Raw genomic sequence first — 19,626 nt, 5'->3', positions numbered from 1 at the left:
TCTGACAGGGAGCAGAGCAATGTGCAGTGTCAGTCCTGGCACCCCTGAGTCCTGGGGTGGGAATCCTGTCCCCAAGGCAGGAGAACAGGGCTGGCTGCTGTGTCCCAGCAGGGTTTGCTCCCTGCACAGGGACGCCGGGAGGGTGGTGGGGTCGATGACTGGTGCAGTGTAATCTTCGAGGATCCTGCTTTGATACAATTGTTTAATTTCTGAGGGCAGGGCTGCAGGCTGAAGGTGCAACAAAGAAGCCAATTCTTAAGATCAGCCCAAAATCAACCCGAGGGAGTTCATGTACTTACAGGGGGTCCTCCTGTCAGCCTTTCTAAGTCTTCGTCAACTCAGAGAGAGGGGCAGCTCTGTAGAGGTCAAGGTTCAGGTTCTCTACTTGCAAAACAAAGGGGAACCTTCCTGTTGTGCCTTCCAAGGACTTGATCTGGAGTGCTACGTGTGTTTTCAAGGGATAAAAACAGACAGAATTAAAGATGTGACTACGTCACTGCATATTTTGACTGAGCAGCAAGTGAATAACTTGAGGAAAGCCTCTATTTATTCCTCTAGAATAAGAACCTTTGAGTTTAGTTCCAAGGTAGAGCCCAAAACTCATAGCAAGCTGATTTTGCAGTCACAGACCATCACGCTGAAGTCAATCCTGACTGTAGCAGTAAAGAATAAAGCAATAATGAAAAAGCCAGATTTTGAAAACTGCTGAGCCTTAGCTCCATCTGATTTTATTTCCTGAGCCTTTTGAAAATCTCTTGTGCTCTGTTATCATAAAACAAGCAAGTTTTTCAATATATGGGGGTTTTTTAAGCAAGAGCCCTGTGCCCTAGTTATTTCCCTGGACTGAGGGGCTTTTGTGAAAACTTCCTGAGGCTTCCCTGAAGCACTCCTGTAATAGCAGCAGAGTGTTCCACAGACAGTCAGCCAAGCTCAGTTCTCACTTCAGACCTCTTGCTTTGCAGTGACTGTTTCCTATTGGCAGCTGAGAGTGCCAGGCACATCTGGAAGATCTCTGGGATGTCCCCAGCCAGGTCAACAGAGAGGGAGGGAGGCTGCAGTCACTCACAAGCTGTCTGGTGTCAGGGAGTTCTGTGTCACTGACCGCTGCAGGAATAAAATCCTCTGAATTGGCATCGCACCACTTCAGGCACACAGAGCTGTTATGACAGAATATGAAGCTTGACATTTAGAAATCTGAGCTGCAGTCTCCAATCCTCAGCGTGTTTGCTAGCACTGACCCTTTGGCATTTTTAGATTTTGCCAGTCTCTCACTAATGCTGGAAATCAGAATAGCTGCAATTCCCCATTCCAAAATTCCAGCCCATTCCACAGCTGAGCACACTCAGGGATTTAGTATCAGTTTTAAACTACATCCCATCTTCAGCAACCAAAGCCTTCATTTGGTTTTGCAGTTTTATTCCTGCTGACTCCTAACTCTGTGCTCTTTACCTTCCCCAGTACTTTCTGGCTCCCATATCTCTGTCTCACTCCCATCCTCCAGCTTCCCCCATCCATCTGCTGTGGCAAAGGGAACAGGGAGGAAGCAAGAGCTCTCCATTGGCTCGGCACTCAGGCAACAGTGTGGCTGTTCCAGGCTGCTGCAGTGAGCCAGGGTCACAGCTTTCACTTCCAGCCCTGCCAGCTCCAGGGCTGAGCACATCCCTTCCTTCTGCAGGGAATTCAGCAGTGTCCGCCTGGAGCACAGCTCGCACCCACCAACAGCATTCTCATGTGTTCTGCAATGGCCACAGCAACAGCTTCGGGGTGAAATTCAGCAAAGCATTCCTGCTGCAAGCTTTCCAACTGTGGAAGTCAGGGCAAGATTGATACCAAGCATGGAAAAATTCATCTCAGTAAGGCAGCAGCAGTAAAAAGTCACCTGTGAACAAACAGTGATACCTACGCACAAGCAGTGCTGCTCACCACTCCAGCATTAGAGAGGGGACAACTCCACCACCAGTCCAGAATGATTCTGTGGAAAAAATGGACCTGTTGATCATTCCCCTGCAGCTGTGCATACAAGGATCTGCTGAAAAACCTGTGGTGAGCCAGGAAAGAGCTGAAAGAAGTTATGGTCAAGGAAGGGTATTTGTGCCCAGCCTGCACTCCTCCCTGGCACAGGGCTGCAGCAGTTTTGTCCAAGCTTTTCAAAAGCAGCAAAAGGAAGTAACAGCCATCTGATGTACTGGGGAATTTTTCCTCAGTGCAAAACTCTTCCTGTCATCAGTGGAGGCATGCTTTCACTTTGGACTTAATACACAGATCCAAACTGCAGCTGCACTCTGCTCCTGGCCATCCCCAGCTCCTTCAGAGAAAGGGGAAATAATCTTCCCAACACTGGTGGGATGAATGCTGCTCCTGAGGAACTTCCTGAAATCAGTACTGGATGCTGCTGCTTTATACCAAAGATGAGGGTCAAATTAGACTCACTGGCAAATGCAGTTGGCAAAATTAATATAAGGTTTCCTTTTAAGAAGCAAAATTTCATTGAATCAGAGCTCACACAATGTTCAGTGCCCAGACATTCTGAAACTTCAATTTTGTGCACTTGTAGCTAAGAGGGAGCTACATACATTTATGGTTAATCTTTAGTATCTCAGACTGAGCAAATAAGATGTGGAAGATGATTAAAATTAGTTTCCTCTGGGCAACTGCAACAGAAGGGTAGAAGTGTTGTGAAGCTGGCAGCCTGTATGAAAAGCAGAATTTATCCCCCAGGCTGAAAACACAGCTGTATTAATTAAATAATGCTGTGTTCTGACTGTTTAAATAGCTCTCTGTAAATTTTATGCCAGGCACCTGGAGAGGTTCCTATCACTTAATTTTTCTTGCATTTGTACAGAAAATTTCTATCCTTGGTTCTAACTGAATTGTGTAAAAGATGCTTTTTCCATGTTACTCATCTAATTTCCTCTATTAAACAGCTACATGAAAGACAGTCCTGAACCATGTTAGCTTCCATATGAAATTACGGCTTGCTGTTTATTTTCAAACCAATTAATAAGGGGGCATCTGGGACTGACTGAATCTTACCACCTCCACTCAGCTGGTTCCCAATGCTTCAGATATTTTTCAAGGTTCACTGCTCATGCTCGTGGTGCCTCCATTTCCAACACCACTGTTCTTAGCAGCTACAGGAACACCTCAAAATACACAGGTCAATAGAAAAAGGATATTTTATCCACACACAAGCACACATGTACCAAGGACTTGAGAACATCTGGATCAGCTACAGCCAGAATTACTTGAAATAAAATCCTAACAGAAGTCTTAATGGAACATTCAAACCTGGTTAATCCAAAACACTTTGCAAACTATTTTTATTCAAATTAAAAAGACTCAGGTAAACAAAGTGATGGTACATACATGTTATAAACCTGGTTAGCAGCTCAGCCTTCAGCAGTACAAGATCTAATGAAAAGCCAAGCATGGATAAACCAGGTACAAAAACATATGCTGAAAAAAAGTCACCAACATCAACGTTTTGAATTTTTACACAAACAGTAAATTTTCTCATGGAAGGGAAGGACTGAGGAAGAGAACAAATATTTATTAGTTGTCTCCAACTGGTTTATGAAAATACCTGTCCTGGTTTTATCTATTTTCCACTCTCACAGAAGCCAACCATTGCCACACATCCTTTTATTTTAATATGAAAGTTTTGTTTACGCCAGTACAATGAACGGCAGTGAAAAACAGATGAGGGGCTCAAACACCCACAAAGAGAGAAAAAGAGACAGACAGACATGTCTTTTTTTTTTTTTTTTAAACCAGAGTGAGAAAAGTTTCTTTTGCTGGTTTTGAATTCTAGACTGTAGCCATTATATCCTAAATTTCACTGCAATCGACTGAAATGCCTCCAGTATAGAGAGAAACGATTTTGAAATAAATAAGGCTTAAAATAATTGATCAGGGCCAGCCCAGTGGCTTAGTGGTAGTGCTCTGCACTGCCTTGAGGGAGGAGCCAGGTTTTGTTTGCACTTCCAATCTCTTGCTCCTGGGCCAGAAAGAGCAGTGAAAGGAGGGATTCAGCTGCTCGGCAGGAGAGAGCCAGTGCTGCACATCTGCTCATCACTGACCTTCAGATAAATTAAACATCTGAGTTATACAGGCTCCAAAGGGAGCCCCATCCAGTCCTCAAAAGAAAATAAATAAAACAATAATTTAATTAAAATTCATCCCAGGTTCTTTGGTGTAATTTTTGTTAATGCTGAGAAGTAGGAGAATCTGGTGGTGTATTAGTACAATCCATGATAGTTCCAAATGCTCAAAAACTAGGATTTTGCTGCCTGATTCACTTCCACATCCCATCTTTGTGGCTAAAACCTGCAAAACCTATGGTAACTTAAACACATTTTATAGGGGTGGTCTAAGACTATTCAACTTCTACTTTATTAAATAAAATTAGAAATTTACAAAGGCCAGTAAAGAACTTCTGTACCATGGGTGTGCTACTTGTAGAGTTCAAAACTGTCACTTTCCTCTATGTTGTTTTGCTCATTTCCTTCACATCCATTGCACATGTGACCTAAACTAACTTTAAGTGCCTATTTGTAATTACCTGGGGTATTTTGTGCAATGACTGGAAGATTGCAATAGGAGAGGGAGAAGAATTGGTCAGTAAAATTAAATCACAGTTTTTACTTGCAAGGTCACTTCCCTCAGGAGTATTAATTACATCAGCAAAACAAACCCCAAGATATACAGTATTTGAAGGAAAATATTTAATTTAACCTTCTGCCAAATATACTTAAATGAAAATATTCTGTACCAACAGACTTTAAACTCATTTCCACATGATGAGCATCTCTAGCATAAATCAAGTGTAACAGTAAATCAGTTCATTTGAGCTGAGTTGGAGTGCCCACATTCCTGCTGACTTTTCCCAAATTCATAGAGCTTTCCCAGTTACTTAAAGCAATCCAAAAGTATTAATTCTTTTTCCAAAATTAAATAGAGGAAAGGATTTACCTTTAAACAAATAACTTTGTAGTCCAAAAGGTTGGTTAGTTGAGGACAGGTAAGTTTTTAGCAGAAGGCAGCCACAACCTTGAAATTTGGCAAGAAGAGTCGATACCTACTTTACTTAGATTAAAAAAAAAAAAAAAAAAGAAAAAAAGAAAAAAACCCCAAAACAACCCCAAACCCTTTGAAGTCTGCAATGCAAGTATTCTATTTCTCCAATGTACTGAGTATGCTGACCTTACACATACCATACAATGCATACAGTAGTATTTTACTTTCAAGTTAATTTGAGCATCAAATTTCACTCCAATTTGCATTGCAAAACTTTCACTAAGGTTAATGAATACACTTAAAGAAAGCATACAAAAATGTCTTACAATGCCCAATTGTGTGAATTTCAAAAAACATCACATTACTTCACTAACAGAACAACTCCACTTTTCTCCTCTAACTTACCTTCCAAGACCTGGGCTGGTTCTGAGTTCTGCGAGCCTCTCCCAGCACAGATAGAAGCTCCCAGGGAAGGAGCTTCCCTGTCCCACTGCTGGGTGTTGGGGACATCACAGAACCCCCAGCACAGGCCATGGCAGATGAAACACTTCTCCTCTGAGGGCCTGCCAGCACAGGGGCTGTGTTACTGATTTAGGATCACAATGGCCTTGGCTACACAGTTAAATAACTGGACAGGACTGGACAACATGAGCAGTCGAGACACTCTTGTCCCGTCCACACCAGCACTTCCAGGGCTGCTGTGGCCCACTCAGCTGCCTCAGTGTTGACTTGGAATGCCAATTCTCCTTAGTGCCAAAGCACATCTTACCTTCAGCTTCTTTTAAGAGATCCTCCCTGTTCACATCCGGGCAGCTCTGCCCGAAGTGGCCAGCACACACAAGCACAGGTACACACATTCTTATAGGATGTAAACTATGACTACTTCACATTCCACTGTATCAACCTGTAAATACTTTGTTTTCCTTTTTTTTTTTTTATATAAAAACAATGGCATCAGATTCTCAGCAATAAAGTATAAGAAAGATGAATCCTTGACTACACTCAACCAATTATGAAATCGCCTTTCAAACAAAGGAAACATATGCAAAAAATCTGTGTATTTGATAAAGTCAACTTAATATAACAAAAAGTGAAATATGCTTATTAAAAGTGTCCTTATATAAAAATGGTCTTGCAATGTACAGTAAAATGCAATACAAATTATTGTTGGTTATCTCTTGCCACCCAGTAACTAGACCAGCCATTGTCCTGGCGCTGCCGGAGCGGGGCTGGGCTGTGCCTACACGTTCTCCAGGTTGTAGGCCTGGCGGATGTTGAGGGTGTCGCGCAGCATCAGGTCCCGCAGGCGCCACAGCGCGTCGGCCATGGTGGTGTGAGCGCCCTTGCTCTTCAGCCAGTGCGAGGGCAGGCGGCTCTCCTGCTCCTTGGACAGGTGCACATCCCGTCTGCGAGCTGCAAAAGCCAACGAGGGCTCCATCACCTCACTGTGAGGCCGTGCCTGCACGGGCTGTCGGGGGCCGCTCCGGCAGCCACTGACCCCAGCCCACACAGCCTTACACAGACAGCGCAGAGACAGGAAACGCTCTTTTCCACGTGGGACCAATGTCCTCTGATTATTGACTTGCCAGGAGACACCTCAGGCTCTGGTGACTCCCCAGGGGAGAAAGAGGACGTGGCCTGATTGGGGGTGGGGGGGGAACACGACTTTTATACCCCGGAGGAGGACCACAACCAATGGGATATAGGTGGCGAGGGGCAGGGGGAAGGACTGACCAGGGAAGAGACCACCAGGGCTAACTAACACTTAGGGGCAAAAAAGGGGAAGACCATGAGGTCATAGGATACAAATCATGTGAACAGTGCAAATTACCAAAACACCCAGTGCAAACAACTACATAACTTTTCAGTGCAATACAACCCCTCACGGCTTATTCTAGAGAAAGGCAAATGTAACTCTACAACAGAGGATATTCTACTTTTGCTCCGAGTAATTAAGCCCATACCATTGGGCTTAAATCTTAGGTTTATGCCACACTGGTGGAATTTGCCTGTGGATAACACATATATTCTCAATCTGTACATCTATCCTTAGGAATTAATTACATGTGTACGTTTTAATAAGCAAACAGCAGATGTATTTCACATTTTCTATGAAAGCAAAAATAACAGGTTACAAGGAAGCCAAAGCCTTACCTGCAAGGGTCTGGTCCCACTTGCTGATGCTGTTGGACTCGGCGCTGAGCCCCTCAATGTATTTCAGGTAGGCTTCAGAATGGAGGAGCCTCTGTGTCTTTGGTGGAGGGGACACGAACATGGGGGTGCTGGGCTGCTGCATGACGGGCTGGCTGGCAGGGCTCTGCCCGGGGTACGGCGGCGGCGCCTGCTGGCCCGGCGGGCCCAGGATCCCGATCTGAAAGGCAAACCGGCCAGGGGTCACACCCCAGAGGGCACGGCAGGGACTGCAGGGAACACCCCAGCCTCGGGGCATCCTCCTGCAATGCAGTCTCAACTGAGGTTATGTGCAAAAGCCTGAGGAAATTTCCCTGGAGAGGCACAGTGAATGGTTGGTTGGCACTTCCTTTCACACTCAACAGATATTGTTCATATTTCTGATTTATGTAAACATACTCTGGTTATCATCACCATATCTCTTCTAACCTTAATTACACCTCTTATCTCCTTTCTATTTCATGTTTTCTCCAATTTGATCTGAAATAATGTGGTCTGTGAAGTGCAAAATTTAAAACATCTAACCCAAACTGACATGGATCCTTGGACAACTGGGTTACTTCCACAGAATCTCTGTCAAAAATCTCAGGCAGGAAAATTCCCAGTCCCACAGAAGTATTCCCAGAACTGTGATTAACCAGCAGCACTAGAACTCTTAGGACAGACATCTGGAATAACTCAATGTCATGACATCAACACTTGACCACTTAATTTCTGGTACTCATAGAATCACAGAATAGTTTGGGTTGAAAGAGGCCTTAAAGCTCATCCTATTCCATCCCCCTGCCATGGGCAGAGACACCTTCCACTAGACCAGGTCACTCCAAGCCCATCCAACCTCCAGGGGTGGGGCAGCCACAGCTTGTCTGAGCACCCCGTGTCAGTGCCTCTGAATAAACAACTTCTTCCCAGCATCTAACCTAAACCCCTCCTCTTTTAGTTTAAAACCATTCCCCCACCACTCCCATCTGCCCCTCTCCCTCCTTTTCTTTACACCCTCAAGCCAAAAACACATTTCTCTTTATGATGCAAAAATTTGGTCAATAAAATTGGGAATGTCCTGAAGAGTTAATCTGCATTAATCACCGAGAAGGTCACAGTTATCCAGTTATCAAATCACAATTTGGATAATCACAGTTATCCAAAGTCATAAATTCTGAACTGCCAATGAACATCTGCTTCATCAGTTTGTGAAATATGAATATTTTTTACCTACTCATCGAGAGCTGATAAAATGGGCAGTGTCCTCTCGGAGTCACAAAGCATGCAAAACCTAAATTATCAGCACTTTCCCACTATGCTGAAATGACTCAGTTTAGCAGAAAAATAAGACAAAACACTGCCTTGTTTATACTGAAGTTACCTCACTGGACCAACCTTCTGAGTGTAACAGCAATTCCACCATCAAATACAGACATACTCTCTGAGTGAGATATTAAGTGGTTCTAAAGACATCAGAACATTCCATTTCTGTTCTCCCTAGGAAAGCCTCTGTGCATCCCTACATGTCTGAACTGGGATGTTGCTCAAATGCCAATTCTGAGCCTTAGAGCCCCATAAATAATGCAAAGATGACTCACCTGCTGTCCAAAAGGACTTGCTCCTGGTGCTGGAGTGCCTACCATAGGGGACACATTTTGGCCTATAACACCTATATTCCAAAATATAAAATAATTAGTCTTACTTCAGAGCAGTGACAAATACCTCTTTGGTCTTCAATAGCAAGAATTTATACTTTGATATCACTGCTCACAGTCATTTTAAGTAGATGTACAACATTCAAATATCCCCCTCACCCCCAATAAAAAACTTTACAAGTTTCTGAATGAAAAAAAAAAAAAAAAAGCCAACATGACAACTACCAAACACTGATATGTGGCCTGTTGAGTTATTTTAGTTAGAGAAATGCACACTGAATAGGTTTTGCTTTTCAGATGTTTTTCATGTTATTTAGTGATTGCTTGACTGATCGTTTCGTTTTTAATATACACCTTTGGCTTGACAGGATCTTCCTGAAGTCCTCTCCTTTAAGAAAGGAAATGCTGATCTGCTTTAGCAACACTTAACATTTCCTTGTGTTCAGTTTTGTAAAATATGTTCACAGCAGGATGAAATTCAAGCCTTTGCACAAATTCTGTTACTTCTCACTAATACAAAATGCAACTTGCAAGTTAAGCTTCAATAGCCTTAAATACAGAACAATGAATATTTGAAATCAATGCCAAAAAACAAAAGCTCTTTTTCTCAAGCATATTGGGACTTCTCCCTACTGCACAGAGTGCAGCACAACTGTGTCAGTCTTACATACAAAAATGTAAAGATCTAAGTGAGAGTCATGCAGTTCCTGACATTTGACATACAGATGTTTGAAAGTTATGTGTGCTGCTGCTTTCCTTTCTGTTTGTGCCACTTCTCATGCTCATCCACTGGAAAAGCTGCAGACTAACTGTGCTCTTCCTGAGGATTTAATTTCCATGAATTAAATGCATGATTTCTGTATCAGTGATCAAAGGATGTGCCACTGGGTTTCACTCACTAAAGCATTTTTCAAATGCACTTTCCATTTGATCACAGCTCCCATTTTAAATGCATCTGTACCAACAGTATGTCAGAAATTGGGAAAACATTGGCAACACAAGCTTTGGAATTGGTCCAAAGGGAAGGAAGGGCTCTGGAGGAGGGCACCCTCCCCTTCCCAGCATCAGAGCACAGCTTCACCCTCAGCCTGCTGCGCCCAGCTCAGCACCACTTCACTCCCAGACATTGTTTCTTTGCTAATCCACATCCTGTCAGCTTGACACACAAACATCCAGCCCTTCAGAGGGATGCAGTGTCCTGGATTCACCTCCCACACGTTTGGCTGATGTGTGCTAAGTGTCACTGCACAGCTGCTGTGCTGCTCCCTCCAGGTGCCATGGCAGGGAATCCACAGTCCAGCCAAGCTGCAGGGTAGTGCTGAAAACCAGGCAAGCAAACAAAAACTCCCCAACTCACATCATTTATGTACAGATAAAATTCTTAACAGAGCTTCTGATAAACACACTTGCAAGGGGGTAGGGAGAGGAAAATGAGACCATTTTGTCCACAGCTTGTTTACTGCTGAACAGAGGGATGGCACATCTTTTTCACAGGCACATGAGTTATCAGAGGTAAAAAATGAATCAGCAGGAAACAGGAACAGAGGGCAGATGAATGTTCTTCCCCTTAATTGGGACACATTAATGGCATTAACACTGGCAAAATATTTGTTTCATTTAAGCCTCACTTTTCATAAAGTGTGGCAAAAATACAGCAAATGCAGTCGAAATGCTCTCAAAAATCAATTCAAAATTTTGCCACAGAGAATACTGAATTCACCTTGTCCCCACATGTTCCCAGTCACTGTTCTATCAGCTGAACACTGTTTTACAGTAACACAGCACTGCCCCAGTGGCCAAGGAGTCTTACATGACCAGGCTCATTTCAGTGCAGTCTGACATTAACACACTGAAAAAGACTTTGGTAAGGAATGAGAACAATAAATTTCATTTATAAGCTCACTTCAAATAAGAAAAGGATGAGTGCAGAGACACTGTTCAAATGACATAAGGATATGAACAGGCTGATTTCACCTTTTCACACTTCTGATAAACTCAAGTACAATCACCAAGGCTTTTTTGGCTGGAACAAACCTCCTGCTGGAGCAGCACCAGTTTCTCCAGTACCCTCTCCCTGAGGGCTTACTGGCCCTGCTGTAGTGTCAGTGTTTTGCACACCCCTCACATTCAGCAGTGCTGCTGCTCACAAACCAAAGGCACAACCAGAACAAGCTGCAGAGAACTCCTGTAAGAATGGGTCAAACCAAGTACATGACAATGAAATAAAGAGGGAATGAGGATGAGGCTCTTACCGGGTGCTGGGATGCCTGGGATGCCTGGCATACCTGGCGGGAGTTGGTGGGGTGGGGGCACCCCTGGGTGAAGTGGCTGCATGCTGCCCATGCTAACAATGCCATCAACTGGGCCCTGCAAAGGTGGCAGCACCGGTGGATAGCCACTTATCATGCCTTGAAGGACACAACAAATTTCAAACATGCATCAATAACATGCAATATGGTCTACACAGTATGCACAGACATGCACTATCCACACACACACATTAAAAAAAGCACCTTTAGTACAGCAAGACAATATTAAATTAGTATCTTGCAAAAAAAAAAAACCACAACAAAAACTAAAAATAAATATGAAACATTATACTTTTGATGAATTAGTATTTAGTGTATTTGTATGTTTCTCAAGGGGCAATAAATGTTGAATACTCAGATATGTTAACACAAGGAATAAATTCAGCCACAATTAAATGTTACTAATGCAAGCAGTTTTAATACAGCTTAAAGCTCTGCCATCTGCATACAGATTACAAACACAACACTGACTGGCCAGCCCCATGGACAGCCCTGCTCTGTGGGCTACTTCAGAGGCCACAAAAATCAAACCCCAGACATTTTCCTGCAGTACACATGCAAAACTGATGCACAAAAGCCCTACAACATTCACATACTTGAAACTAATGGCAGTGATGGGTGATTTTTATTAAACCATCTCCAGAATGAACTAAGGCAGTAACACAAATTTTAAACTTGGGTTTAAAGTGCTGGACTGCAGTAATTTACACTCACGGCATTAGACTGAAGTTAAAGGACTTAAAGGAGCACCTGCAGTCCCTCACAGAATTCCACTGTCCATGTCTGCAAGGTGTCTTTAGAGGAAAATCAGTGACACTGCAAACACTGTATTGTCCTGCTGCTCCAAAATTTTGTTTACTGCATGTACGGGAAGAATATTGAGAGCTTTCTCTGGCTTTGGCTCAGTTTTCTGCTATCCATGTAACTGCACTATTCTTGTTGGGCCCTGGAATGTTTAATTTAAATGGATGCATTGCCAGGTAAGCAAGGAAAGGGGTTGGAAAGACAATGAAAAGATGACAGAGGACAGAAGCAGGTCTAGAGAGATGAGGTAAGTTAGAAATGCAGATTTGCTGGGGCTTCTACAGTCTGCCCTAAGAAACCATCAAGTCTTTGCCACATTCCCTGTGATTCATAGAAGGAACTTTCAAAACAGAGATTTCTGGAATGAGACTGGCCAAAAACTCTCTTCAGTTCTGACTGAGAACAAAGCTGTAACAAGCTTAGGGTCTAAATAGGAGGAGTAGCTACAAAACAAAAGCTAAACCTTCCTCATGATGTTACAGAAGTGAGAAACCTCCAATCCCAAAAGCTTCACATGGAGAAAACAACAAGAAAATAAAGAACTAATCTCCCTCGAGCCTTCATTTTCCACAGGGCACCTAGAATGACATGTGAAACATGCTGTAGGTACATATTTCAAATATCTGGAACCTTATCTGTACCTCTTTATTACAGGGAAATCCGTATTTCTAATGGAGAAAGGAAAATAAGAAATACAACAAAACCCTTCTTGGCATGAAGAGCTCTCACACTGCAGCTACTGCCTGGTACCTCCAGTGCACCCCGAGCTGCTGACACATCTTCAGAGCAGTTAATGCACTTCTGAAGCTTTCAAACAAACAGAAAACTCTCCAAGGAATCAAACCCATATTAATCAATCATGGAAGCTTAGTTCTACATTTCGAATTAAAATACTCAACAACTGGCTAATAAAGGTGCCATCAAACCTCCATGAGAAGTCATTTCTTGTAGCTCATTCCAAGTAAGAGCAGCCATTTTTCACCCCATGTATGAATTGCAAACTTTTATTTTAAACTACCAAACATGGCCAAACTATTTCCAGCTCCCACAACTGTGATTTAGAATGTCTTTGAAATTACTTGCTCTCTCGTTTTTTATTATGGCAATGTAAGATTAATAAATGTTTGCAATACCTAAATGTAGAAGACACCAAAGTGCTGCACACTAAGAGAAACACACTTCAGAAGGCTTCCAGATTTCCTGGCCCCATGGGCCATCAAGAAGTTCTGTGATGGACAAGCTCTCTGAACTAGCAATCCAAGGATGGAAGAGGATGTGAAAGAAGTCCAAACAGAACAAGATACTTCCAAGTAGTGTGAAAACCAAAAGACGAAAGACTGTGTTTTTCAAATGGGCCACAGAAGGAGAAGGAGTTTAAAAGGATCTGCTCCATCATCTATTTTAAGGAAGTATTTCCCAAAGCCAAAGTGAACAGTCTTGAGTGTTGATCTGCTCAAATAAGACAATGGCCTGAAGTAGAGGTTTGCTGCCACAGGAAATAAGGTCGCATGTGTAGCTGGCAGAATGCACATTTTTGGGGAAGTTTTAAGGAAATGTTAACAGCAAGAATTACCATCCATCAACACCTGCCTCCAAAAACTGGAAAAGTGACTCAGTGCCAAAAAACCCAAGAAGCAAACTAAGAAAACACAACCACAAGAGGATGGTATTTCTACATATTCTAGATTGAAGTAAATTATTCACAGAAGAGATCAGCACTGGGAAACTCTTTTTTCCCCCTCCCTTTTCTTAATATATGCACAGATAAGTGTACACACACACACACAAACATACACCAACTGCAAACAGTTCAGAGGGAAATTACCATGACAAAGTGAAAAAAAGCCAAAAGAAAAATGCAACTCAGTGTAAATAAATGCTTTATAACCTGGAGATCATGAACCAACTAAGGAATGTGCCTTCAGTTAAACATCCATGCAGCCTATTTACTGAACAGGGATTTAGAGATTGTGATGAAAAACACTTCAGGCTGTCAGCTTGAAATAAGGCCACAGCCTGTGAGATGAGAAAGAAAAAGAAAAATGACGAAAGAATAAATGGAATAATTGGAATGTCTTAAGGGAAAGTTAAAAAGACCCCAAACCTCAAACCCAGAACCCTCCAAATATTCATTTTTATCTACTCGGCACTATTTTGACCTTGACTGGAGTGATTTAATTCTTATTTTAATTAGAAACTGGGGAAGGAAAACAACCTATCAGGTCACACCTAATTAATTTTCTCACCCATGTATGGCTGATTTCCATACAAGAATCTTCAGTGGACTACATTGTCTTCAGATCTGATCCTGAAAATACTTACTCCGAGCATACTCCCTATGAAATCAAGCCGGATTACAACTGGTAAGGAGCTCAACACCCAGCAACAGGGACCTCGTGGAAGAGTTCTCCAAGCTCAGTTCTATTCTGAAAAATAACCTGATAAAACCAGCAATGTTGTCATTTTGTCTTTGTTTCTGCAACGGCTCTAGATCCTGGTCTGTTCTGCTTACCAGTGCCTACAAGGCATTCTACAAAGCTTTTGCTTGGATTTAAAATCTGGGTTAGACTCTGTTGGCCTCTCACCTCCCTGATATTTAAGCCCCCAACATTTTCCCTCCTGCTTTACCACTGCCACAGATGCTGCATGCACTAGAAGACTATTTAGCTGCTGGCCTCCTGCCACAGCAGGGCTGAAGGTGAACTCTGCAAGGCAGAGTGAATAAACACGACTGCACACTACCAGAACAGGAGCACTGCACGAGGAGGGACCCTGCTTCCCTGGACACCAGGCCACTGCTGCACTAGGCACGTTCATCATGAAGAAGGACTGAAGAGTTTGAGCTTTTGCTTCCAACGTGACCCAAGAGAGTGTTTGTTCAGAGTTATGAAGGGGGTTGATAAAGTGGATGAGGAAAAAATGGTCATAGCTCCTACGTTTTACCTGCAACGGGTGTCAACTGCTGATTGAGCATTCCCATTGGTGTTGGTGGCGGCACCACCCCCATAAGAGCCCCGACAGGAGTGCCTGCCCGGGGGGAGGAATTCTGCTGCTGTGCTGCTCGCTCTCTCTCCTGCTGCTCAGCAACTTTAGCTGCCCGCTCTGTAAAAGTATTTTAGATTTTCAGTTCTGTTTTGTAACCCAGACTTTCAAAATATTATCTGTTCATTAAAAAGGACTAGTCAGACACTGGCATAGTTTAGTCAAATATAAAGAACAGATGAATCTTTTTTATACAGCATATGATTTGATTTCATGTGGCTGCGGCTAAGACTTTTAGAGAACCTTTCATGAAAAATATTCCACAAAGTTTTATCTCTTTCTAAAAAAAAAAAAAAATTAAAATAAATAATAAAATAAAATTTTAAAAAAATTAAAAAAACAAATTTGATGATAATAACACCAGTGTTACCAACATGAAGCAGCAGTCCAGCACCAGGCTCGGTCCGCACTAGGGCATGGCAAAACATTCCCTGTTTTGACACCACTGGCTCAGCCAAACCAGCCGCAGCCAAGGCCAGCAGCTCTTGGGTGGATCCTATACCAGCTGCTGTGGGAACTGAAGCCCCATGTCTGCCAGGTGTGCCCTAAAGAATGCTGCAAAGAGCAGACAGCAGTGCCAGCTGGTGGCACGGTCATTTCTGGGCTCCCCGTGTATTTTACTACTGATGCAGCTGAGGAGTGGTGGCAAAATAGGGGAGCACTTGTAAAGTTTCCCTAGTGCAGATTGGTCCTTAGCTTTTGGAACATAACAAGCAGCAGTTTGATAAACCAAAAATATTTTTCTCTGCCTCTTTCTGTCATTTCCCCGTTTGGTCCCCTATGAGTTATTTTTTTTTCTGAAGATGTCTAACTCACATTGTGCTGCTCACTGGAGGTCATGTGTGTCCTTTGTACGATGAATCTGGTCATTATCTCAATCAAGTCTCTCACTGTGACTGCAAGAACAAAAGATCTACTGCAGGGTAATCTGACCAGAGGACAATTTTATATTAAGGAAGGGAAAAGGGTCATGGGACGAAGAAAGAAAAAAAAAACCAAAACCCAAGCAAACAAAAAAGGAGAAATATTGAATGCCCACTCCAGGTGCTTTGGGGGCATGCAAGTTCCTGCTTCGTTTACTCTGAATGTTGTGTCTGACTGGCACAATGAGGAACAAGGAAGAATAAATGGATGCAGAATATATCTCCAGCAATTTTTAATAACAGTGAATGCAGGGCTATGAGTTCTCTCTTGCAGTTGGTGAAAGATGGAAACTGCCACTAAACCAGCAACCAAGGTCCTCTGTCAAATGAAGACTAAGAAGTTGTTCATCAAGGAGATTAAGTTATGCATCCTGCCAGTGTTACTTGCTTCCTCTAGGACATGACTTTGAACATCTATCACACTTTTGACTCCTCTAGAACCTGTTTGTGCAGCTTCTAGCACTACTTCCATACACCCAAAGAACAGTTTCATTTCCAAAGGCATTTCCTTCCTTCTTCCCACTTCTGCAATTTCAGGCAGTGATGGTGACGCAGAGAAACTTCTACATTTATACAGGCAATTCAGATGCAGTTGAGCACAAAATACACAAGATATTTAAAGGTAGATCCTGAAGTAAAAAAAAAAAAGAGAAAATCCTCTCCAGAGCACAGCAAGCACTTTGGGAAAAGATGAAGCAGTTGTTCTGACTCTCACCTACTTTTGGCCAACTAAAAAACAAAAAATGGTCAGACAAAAGCAAAAGAGACACTCTGATGAATGAGTAATTACTGCCAAGTGTTCAGCTTTATCAGACTTGAGAGTGCTGAGGTTTGAAGAAGGACCTGACGTAGGACAGTACTCAAGTTTTACCTAGCCCCCTTCCATGCCCTGATTGCCACAGAAGTAACAAATGGAATAACACTGCCAAAGGGAACTGGAGGAGATATCTGAAAGCTCAGCCTAAAGCATTCACCCTAATACTCAGTAATAAACCCAAACCACATAGGGCAGGACTTGAGATCATTCAAACATTGCCATCACATGTCAAGAGACAGGGAAGAGACCTCCTGCTTCAAACAGAGCTTTTCCTTACAACAGGCCTTTCCTTCAATCCTTTTTATTTTTTATTCAGCCACGCAGGCACTTCCAACACAGCCTCTCCTCCACTCAACTACTGCTAAGAAACCAACTGATAACCTGAACATAAACTAAATGAAATTTTCAGTGGGTCAAAATGGAAAAAAAGGGCGCTGCCATTTTCTGGTGAGAAATGTAAACGACTTCTCACCAGAAAATGGCAGCGCCCTTTTTTTCCACTGAGATGTCAAACCATGCCCACTCCCTGCTCCTTGGTTCACATCCACACCAGGGAACACATGGATTCTGACTCATCACAGTGGAAGGAGTGGAGTTTCTCTCCTTTCATACATGGTAAGCAAACACAGTTTGGACACTTTGTTACCCCATCCCAACCCCTCAAAACCAAGTAAAAGTAAGTCTAGCTCAGGGCAGACACCAAGCCAGGGAAACTGCAGCTCAAACCCCAAAAGCTTTGGAAAATTTGAATTGAGAAGGAAGATTCAAATGGAAGCACACAGACAATCATTAACACGGTGGACAAACAGAGCCTTCCCGCAGAAGGGCAGGACTTCAAGCTGCTCTAAGCAAGGAAGCAGTGACATGCCAGCCATCCTCCTGCTGAAGGATGAGGCTGTAAGGAGGCATCTGCCAATAAAAAGATCACACATGCACCTAGAAGGGTGAAAAGGAAATAACTACAGAACAAAGTAAGGCCCCAGCAGTCTCACAAAGAAAGAGCATTACCGTTTCCCTTCTCAGCATCTGCAAAGCAAACTTGCACAGAGCAAAGGGTGCTGTGCTTCCCTCCAGAGCTGCAAAGAGGTGCTACTGAAAATCAGAAAGGACTGAGGTGGCTGAGAGTGGACAGGGACAGCATGCAAGCCTCCAGCCTCAAGATCAAAGCTGCCTTTAAGTTATGAGTGTGCAGAAAACCTATCAAATCTCATTTTCAAAGTTAGAACTGAACTGGGCCATAACTTTCCCAGGTGTTGAAATGTTCCTATCCAAAGGAGCATTTTTTTAAAATAAAGTTGCATCAATACAGTAGTTAATAGTGTTGACATTCTATTAACTAGAGAAGTAACTATGGATGTTAAACCCATGTATTTGGCTTGGCTAAGGGCTGGCTGTTAAAGATCAGCTGTATTTTATTTCAATCAAATAAAAGTTAAAACACAGTGACTATTTATCAGAAGGGAGGGTAGGAATGGAAGGAAAGGAGGGAGGGAAGAAAAGGAGGAAGACAAAGAAAGGAAAGGAGGGAAGGAACTGAGGAAAAGAAGGGAGGAAAGGGGGAAAAGATAGGTCTAAAGTAACTCATGATTATAAAATATTCCTAGGCTTCCTTCGGGATACAAAATCTCTCAACAAAATGAGTTACAACAGTTGATTAATACCGTACTGAACAATAGGTCATATCTGCACTACAGTACACAGCCTCTTAGGACTCCAGTACTGTTAATAATGAACTTTTCCCCACTCCCCTGTAAGCCTTTCTTACCTGCTGCTACAGCTCTCAAGAGCTTCTTGTCCAAAATACTCCTCAGTCCTTCTTTAAGGAAACATTGATAAAATATTTTCCCAACTGACTTCTAGCCCAGGAGCTCCAGACCCCTTTACTTCAAATTTGTCCCCATTTTCTTGGACTTTGTTAATTTGGTTATTTGTGGCAAAGACATTTAAATTATCAGTTGTGCTCTACATAACTGAAACACGCTCTTTGCTCCTCTTCAGCCATCTCTCAGTATGAACTTCTCTTTAAGGTATGTCCAGAACACAAACATAAATATTTTCTTTTATTAAACCTGTCATCTGAACAACAGAAAGTGCTGAGAAAGAAAAAAGGCAGAAAAGAGTTCAGCATCTCAGTTTTTACTTACCTTCATATTCCGCTTTCTTGTTTGCTTCCAAGTTTCTCCACTCAGTTCCTACAAGTCTGCTGAGCTCTCCAAAGGAGTAGTCTGGGTGCTGAGCTTTAATCACAGCTCTCATCTCGCTGCTAAACAAGATGTACCCACTCATGTTGATCTTCCTTTTTGATCCCTCCTTCTTGGTGCTGCCCTTAACAGACTTGGGAGTGGACTGTGAGAAAAAGCAGTTATGACCACAAGTGTACAAAAGAGAAGGCCAGAAGAGAACAAAAGGAATTGTGTCATGTCACAGATTTTGTCCATTGAGCTGTTCAGAGATGTTGCCAACACGAGTTGTGTAAAATATTTTATTTGCCATCACACATTTTAGGAAAATGCTTCTCCACTTCCTCCTTTGCCTTTATAATCCCTACTCTCCCTCATTCCACCTTCTAAATGTTATTTTGCCTGCCAGACCTTCCTTTCTCTCCAGTGTTCACTTCTCATTACATAAGTAGTCAGTTCTCCCTGAAAAACCAAGGCCCAGTTTTGTTGATCACTGTTTTCCTGCACCACATATTCCCATCATGTTCTTATGCTGATGAGCAACCAAAATTCTGCACCTTTGCTTTTCCTGCTATGGATGCCCGCACTGAGAGCTCCTCAATGTTTTCAACCACCAAAAAATGAACCTATTCTGACATGTCTACACTGAGATACCACAGCTGGAGCCCCTCTTTGAAGGCCTTTCCACCCATCTTTGTCACAGGAGAC

General features: G+C 42.7%; 1 protein-coding gene across 8 annotated transcripts in view; it reads right to left on the bottom strand.

The window, feature by feature from the left end:
- Window positions 1-3,292: 3,292 nt before the first annotated feature.
- PBRM1 (polybromo 1) overlaps window positions 3,293-19,626 on the bottom strand; it is a 56,741-nt gene continuing 40,407 nt past the window's right edge. For 3 of the 8 annotated variants that reach the window (XM_059856287.1, XM_059856289.1, XM_059856288.1), the window contains exons 25-29: window positions 18,883-19,084; window positions 11,096-11,251; window positions 8,787-8,857; window positions 7,171-7,387; window positions 3,293-6,429 (exon numbers count right to left, since the gene is read on the bottom strand). In XM_059856287.1, the coding sequence (XP_059712270.1) occupies window positions 6,257-6,429; window positions 7,171-7,387; window positions 8,787-8,857; window positions 11,096-11,251; window positions 18,883-19,084 (819 nt within the window). In that variant the 3' untranslated portion in view covers window positions 3,293-6,256. Of the gene's footprint in view, window positions 6,430-7,170; window positions 7,388-8,786; window positions 8,858-11,095; window positions 11,252-11,437; window positions 15,059-15,750; window positions 15,895-18,882; window positions 19,085-19,626 lie in introns of those variants that run through there. The other 5 variants (XM_059856295.1, XM_059856290.1, XM_059856293.1 and 2 more) reach the window with 5 other exon arrangements.

Source organism: Haemorhous mexicanus, chromosome 11, assembly GCF_027477595.1.
Source record: "Haemorhous mexicanus isolate bHaeMex1 chromosome 11, bHaeMex1.pri, whole genome shotgun sequence".
Taxonomy (NCBI): Eukaryota; Metazoa; Chordata; class Aves; order Passeriformes; family Fringillidae; genus Haemorhous; species Haemorhous mexicanus.
The sequence above is the reverse complement of the archived record's forward strand: the minus strand, read 5'-3'. Positions and strand labels throughout refer to the sequence as shown.